At 28.5% G+C, this 7,589-nt stretch overlaps 1 protein-coding gene across 1 annotated transcript; it reads right to left on the minus strand.

The window, feature by feature from the left end:
- Positions 1-487: 487 nt before the first annotated feature.
- LOC100160149 (acyl-CoA-binding protein homolog) lies at positions 488-6,005 on the minus strand. Its single transcript, XM_001950460.3, has 3 exons — positions 5,749-6,005; positions 2,752-2,866; positions 488-1,016 (listed from the first exon to the last, which is right to left on the minus strand). The coding sequence occupies exons 1-3, from the start codon at positions 5,764-5,766 to the stop codon at positions 880-882; spliced, it is 270 nt and encodes an 89-aa protein (XP_001950495.1). The 5' UTR covers positions 5,767-6,005; the 3' UTR covers positions 488-879.
- Between the last annotated feature and the right edge of the window lie 1,584 nt (positions 6,006-7,589).

The following is a 7,589-nucleotide window of genomic DNA, read 5'->3' on the forward strand; positions in this document are numbered from 1 at the left end:
TATTTACTTAATACCTATAACATCAGGCTACACATGATATTATAATAATATAATAATATTATTAATAATATAGTTATGCGATGTTTTTGGTAAAAATTAGTTATACTAGTAGATAATTTTTGGTTTTTAATTGAATTAAAATTTAGCACACCCTTTACAAATTTTTACAGTGAACCATCTCAATGAGTTCTTTTTTTAAAATTTAGTTTTATGTTGACGGAATACAATAAATACTGAACTAGGAATTTTCATTGTTATGCACTTATACCTAGTAATTACAATATAATATACATAGTTTATGTAATTTAATTTAGTGTAATGTAATGAAAACTTAATCTATTTCTTTCAGTGTATAAAAAAAATGTAGGCTAACAAACTTGTAGTTGATTCCTTTAAAAATTAATAAAAAACATATATATATAATGAATTATTCTTGATTATTTTTTTATAAATTATAGTAAAACTATACCCACAAAATAAGGCTCAATTGCAGTTATCAATATTCTTTTAATACTTAATAAATAGTCAAATAAAAAATAACAAGTAATATAAAATAAAAAATATAGAAGTATATACATAGAAATGATCCTTTAAAATATAATAAATTAAATTATTTCTTACCTTTTTTCTGTAAAAGACAGATATAGGGTTTAAAGAGGAAAACAGACCCATCCCCTTAGAAGTTAAATTTGTTCATCATTCGTTTTTAATATTGACTGTTGATTTTGTTACATATTATAAATGAAAAAATAGAAAAAAACAATTTTATTTATTTAAATTATATTGAATTTTGAATACGAGTGAACAAACAAAGCAAAAAAAAAAGTACAATAAAAGGTACATAATAAATTTATAAACATCTTAGTATATTTTTAGGAATCAATCCCTGTATTTGACAATGAATTCTCCCATTTTTGCAATATATTTTTCTTGGCAGTCTTCTTTGGAAGTTCCTTTTAAATTGGTCCAAAACTCCCACTTTTTTTTGGCTTTCAAATCAAACATTCCGGGTTTGCCTATAATATTAATAAAAATTATTATATACTGTCATACCAGGGTTAGTAAATGTCTATAGATAGGTAGGCCGTTAGTAAATAAACAAGTAAATCACACAATTTGTTAGAGTTTGATACATTTTGCTTATTTTATACTGGTTTAGATTTTAGTTTTCAATTAAAATACAAATTAGTTTCAATTACTAAGCATTAGCATACACACCTTATTTTGTGTAGAGTTTATTATTTTTAAGTTTGGAAACGTGTCGGAACATGAATAACTGTAGAATATTTTAATATCAATAGTTTTCAAATCATGCGAAAATTTGCACCCTTAGAACTACAGTGCTAGGTGAACTAACCTAACTAACACAGTAACATGAACATTTTTTTTTGTTGTATGAAGTACGTGAATGTATAAGTTTTGTGAAATGTCAAAAGTCATACAAAACATTAATGTGCTGAATGCATATTAATAAGTAATGAATAACTTTGTTCGCTATGGTAGCGGTCACCATAGATTGAATTTTAAATTTGGTCATTTGTACGAGAAGTGTTATGAAATCGAGAAAAAATTGCGAGAAAATGTATGTTACGACAAGTATACTTTTTCCACTGTTGATGTCCACGCGAACAAACTAATGTTTTTGTTTAGCGCCAATAGTATAATATTATTATATATTCCAATATATTATAATAATTTGGATGAAATATTTTCTAAGTCTGTTTCTTTATGCCACAAATTTTTTTTTTTTGATTTTAATATCCAATTAATTAGTTTATAAGTAAGCCCTGTTCCCTATTACTGTACCTATCTAATATTTTTCTCCACGCATTTCTAATCACCCACTGATCGGTTTATCAGTTTATATACAGCTCTTATGAAAGCTTCCCGGACTACTAACTATTTCGTCTTTAAAATTGTTTTTAATAATTTTTTATAAAATATTATGAATCGTACAATCTACAATCTACAATTTACAATCTATAATTGTATTTTGAATCGAATATACGGTGGCAGGATTTTATGAAACTCGTATTATACCTATAGGTGTTGCATAGATAAACGAATAAGTCGATAATGACTCAGAAACTATATTATGACATGTATCGAGTTTGACACGAAGTTACTAAGTACTCAACAAAAATCACAATAATTGATCATAATTCATAATTTATGATTATGAACTTCTTAAGAATACTTTGAATATTTATAAGCCGAGTATTAGGCAGGATGTATGTTGACGTTATTATTTTATTTTCAATCTTCTTGACGGCCTCAATCGACAATAATTGCACTTTATTTAGTGTCATAGTCTATAACAACAATATTATTTTAAATATAGACACATTATACAAACATTTAAATTCTCTATATATATAAGCAGCACAACTCACACAACACAGTTCATTATTATTTATATATTTTTTTTCGTTTCTCCAATACTGAAATATACCTAATAATCCATATTGTGCCACGCGATAGAAAATATCATGCATTTAAAATTGAAATTTATGTTTCATTAATTTTGCACCGTGTACATGCATTACGCATTATAGCATTGTAATTTGTAATACTATAAATATGTTCTACTCTACTTCGCCGTAATTTATTTTTCACGTCTGGGCGTGCATATACAATAATACAATTAAATAATACACAAACATAACGTCACACCGAACACTGTCTTATATTATAATAATAATATAAAAGGATGTATAATATTATAGTATATTAATATTATATTATACTAACTGGTGTCGTTGTCTCCGACCGTGGCTTGCTTGAAGAGAGCGTATAGTTCCAATAGTTCAACGTCGGTCGGTCTCTTCGTGAGCGTTTTCACTTCTTCGGTGGCTGCTTCGAAACGCTGTAAAAAACAAAAAAAATAACAACAATCATAACGAGATGTCTAGATACACACACACATACGTTACACCAAAATATAACGGAACAATAATAATATCATACACCCATAATATATTTAGGTATATACACCGTCCAGCCAATAATAATAATATTATTATTGCCCAAACGAATTTTTTTTCTTACCTCGAACGCACGAACACATAATAATATTATTATTGTTATTTTGAACGTAAAATATGTACAACGTGCGCGCGTTATATTACGTGATGATCAATAGCATAATATACGGCATGTACGTTTTGTATAATAATATATACAACTGTACCAGGAAGCGGAAGAAATCTCTCGCTAAAGGCTATGCGTACAACAGGTAGGTACACTGTACAATATAATATTTTAAATATAGGTATACACCGCAGACGCGCGGTTTCTTCGTTACATATATTATACAGTTTATACACACGCATCATATAGGTACAACGAAAATAATTGTTTTTATTTCCCAGAGTTGTTGACCTCTGGGGGCTCTGCGTAATGCATAAGACGTAATGCACTTGGAGGTATAATAATATACGAGTTTATGAAGCGATCGTACACGATTGTTGTTGTATATTATTGCAATATTATTATAATATACATAGGTACACTAATATACCATGTCTGCAGGTACGTTATAGACACGCTGAAGTGGAAAAGTAGATGGTTTTCGTTACAGATTTTTGACTTTTGTGATAGCTAATTAGTCGGTAAAGACCTTATTACCAATAACGACATTTGAAGTTATATTATGATATGGCGCGTATTTGTTTATAATAATATACAGTGCAGGCAGTGGTTATAAGGTCGTAATAATATCACATGCTACATAATATTATAACAATATATTTGACGTCTGTGCAAAACAGTCTTTGATCGTTTCGAAATCATTGTGATACGTTTTGCACGTCGATTCGCATATTATACCATTTCAATTATTTTATGTAACGTTCCACGCGGTCTTATTCCGCAAATAAACTATGTATTATTGGGACATTATAGATATATGCGTAATGCGTACACGTCAACGGTCTGCTGGATTTTAAAAACGTACCAACCGTAATTTATTGTCGGGCTCTCGTCGATTATTGCAGTTATTATTATATTTTGTAACTCTACGGTCTGTATGGTTCGTAAGTACATAATATTATGAGTGCGTGTTTCGGCGATTCTCGCAAAGAGAAAATAATAATAATAATGATGGTGATAAAACTTAGTATAATGCGTAAGGTAATGATGAAACGTATCTAATACCTAAACACCTATGTAAAAAATATGATATTATAATATATCGAATAAATATGAATGTAACTTGCTAGCCACTAGGACTTTCACGATACGAGTAATTATAAATATTAAAATGAAATAGGCAACTCTTTACAGTTTACACTACCCACAAACTTGGGTTAGATTTTATCCATTATAAACTTACGATAATCAATATTGTATTTTAATGAATAATTGTTACTATGCATTATTCGGTCAGGTAAAACTGTAACTGACATTGATCGGAGTAAAAAAAAGAAATGTTTTATGCAAGGTATATTATATAATAAATTGAAATTCATTATGTATAATAAAACGCGTAGGTTTTAGACCTTTGTTTTAATTTAAAAGTTTCAGTGGTTATAAAATGTTGAAAACTGTTTGATGCAAAAATAAAATATGGCGTATAATTAAAATTTCCTTTGATTAAAATAGTATATATTATTATTATGAAATATAGATAATCATGGATCGTAAAATAAAATGTTATCTCATAGAAATTGATCAGCCTAAAGCCCACTGAGTGCTATACACTTATATACAAATTAATATCGAAATGTTCACATGATTGTTATCACTTCAATGTGTGTATAATTAATGTATAAATGTTATTATACCACACATTTAAATGCATTCAAATTGAATAAAACCGATTAATAAGAATTGCATACTTTACATAAGTTGGATTTAAAATTATTGACATCATGGCGTATTGTTTAAACGTGTTGTATCATTATAATTCGAAATCGTTATTATAGTTATTAAACCGTCATTAAACCATCATTAAAAAAAGAGAAACGCATTTTTTTAATTACAATTTTAAAAACTGAGAATGAATAAGCACATTTTTATTTTTGCGAATAGCCGAAGAGAAGAATGATTTATTTCAATAGTACTATACGTTATAATGGTGTTATTTATAGGTACAGCGGTGAGGGACGGATCCAAGGGGGCCTAAGGGTCCAACCCCCCAGAAATATTTTTTTATAAATATAAATATTATATATTAAATCATCAACAATTTATTTATCACATTGATTACCCCATACCTACTATTATTCCAACATTTTTAAATTAAGAATAAAATATAATATTTTATTATAATTGTATTAGTGTTGTAAAAAAAATTTCCCCCCCCCCCCCAGATCTTTGCTCTGAATTCGTGCCTGACAGCGGCTACAGTGTACTCAAACAAAAATTCGAGACATAAATATTTTAAGGACTTTTATCATTGAGACATAGTTTATAACTTAACATTTTACGAAAAGTTCCTATAATTAGTGAAAAAATGCTTGATTACACCACAGTAAAATTAAAAATATCCTAATGAAAGTTGAGCCTTTTCTCGTTTACGGTGCGTATACATAATATCATTGGTTGCTTTATAATAATTTAATTTTCAGTGCATAAGAAAACGATTATATTATATATAAAAAAAAATCTTCTTTTATAACATACTATAAAATATTAAGTTGGTTTGAAATTATACTATAGACAACAAAATTAACAAAATATTAAAATGTCTATTATTTTTAAACACGCAGTATTGTCATACTATTTATCGTTACAATTATTATTTACCTCTTGTAATGTAGCCATGATGGTGAAGTATAGCGTGTTGTAAGGCTGTAGAAATATTCTATATTTGCACGGACGTACGGACGAAAATGTACTGCGCCAAGCTTCTAAAAATCTGATGGTCGATCGATCATTGCTGAGTGAAATGAAAACTGGTTTGGAAATGAAATTGTTTTTACCCGTACTACTAGTTTACTATTGTCTACACTTGTACATGGTACGTATAAATACGCACGCACCGGTAAGTGGTAACCGTGGGCAGCGTTTGAGTAAGTACGGCATGGCGCGGCTTGAGCATATTACTACGTTAAAATAACAACAAAATAATAAAAACTGCGTACAGATTCGTTTATACTTATTATGTACACTGTTTTTGTTCATAAAAGTTAAAACCTACTACCTACAATACTGGCCAAAGTATTTTGATTAATTTTAATACCGGATAATTAAAAACGTTTTGTTTTGATTCGAATCGCGCTTTAGCACTTAAAATGTATTTCTTAATTAAAGACACAACAACTTATTATACTCACGTAAACTATTACTGTTGTATATTATTATAATATTATATCTGTTGAAAGTGGAAATTAAAAGAATTTCAGAGGTAATTAAGTATTTTAAGTACCCGTTGAAAAAAAAACAGTACAAATTGTCTATTATAGGTACATATATAAATACTCGATAAGTAAAACTGTAAAAGCGATATCTAAATCATGCGGATGCAACTAAATAGGATAAAATGTGTGTGAATGATAGAGCCTAGAACGTTTACACATACAAATACGGTATAATATTAAAAAAATAATAATATTCCATAATATCTATATATATAAAAATGGAGCGTGAAAAATGTCGTTACCTCATCAATCGATAACGGCTAGTCCGATTTGGCTCAAATTTTTTTTAAGATGTTCGTAATTATCATGAGAAGGTTTTTACGAAAGAAAATTGTAGGAAAATTCACCCAAAAAGTAGGAAAGCTGGATGTAAAAAATACAACAGTGGCGCAACAGTGTATTATAATATATTGGTTGCTAATGGTTAATCGGGCATGTTTGTTGATTTGTATTATTATTTTTTGTCAATATATATATAATATATAAATTAATGTTTGTGTGTAGATTAGACCTCTGGGAAGAAGACAGGCTAATTTAAAAATGGTTAAATTTATTTATTTTTTTATTCATCTGATAATAGAACGGTTAGGTTAGGTTAGGATTTTGTATTAATTGATTATATTAATCCACCATAGGTGTAATACAACAAACTTGGTATAACTTTGAAAATCTAAATTCAAAACTTCGAAAAACTAAATCATACACTTACATACAAATAGCACGGGGTCCGCGATCTACCGCAGGTAGATTGCCTACCTGATAATATACTGCTGCGAATCAGAATTCATATTCCGGGCAACGGAAATTTAGGATAAATTTTGAACACCTGCATACACCGAATATTAAATAATGAATTTAACAAAGTTTAAGTCATATAGAGTTGGTACATTTAACGAGCAACGAAGTGCATGGGATCAGCTAGTAATATAATACATAATTTGATATTTGATATTTTGTTTTGTTATGTACCCCCACAAGGGCCCCCGCAGACATTTTCACCGGGTGGGGGGGGGAGGAGTCAAGGTGTATATTATACATATATTCATGACATAATATTAGGTATAGTATTTTATAGTGTAATAACAAACTTAGTAAATAAACTGATGACACAATAATATTATTAACTGTATATTTTCATCAAAATATTATGCGACATCAAGAGCATTGAAAAAAAATCTTGTAAATCATTATTCATAATATTATAATATTAACTAAGTATCTAATTTT

This window comes from Acyrthosiphon pisum, chromosome A1 (assembly GCF_005508785.2).
Source record: "Acyrthosiphon pisum isolate AL4f chromosome A1, pea_aphid_22Mar2018_4r6ur, whole genome shotgun sequence".
NCBI classification, from domain to species: Eukaryota; Metazoa; Arthropoda; class Insecta; order Hemiptera; family Aphididae; genus Acyrthosiphon; species Acyrthosiphon pisum.

What these genes read in the sequence shown, in the direction of transcription:
- LOC100160149 (XM_001950460.3), bottom strand. An exon ending in GGTCGGAGACAACGACACCA is followed by an intron (nt 1,017 to 2,751) that starts GTTAGTATAATA and finishes TTAATATTATAG; the next exon opens with GCAAACCCGGAATGTTTGAT.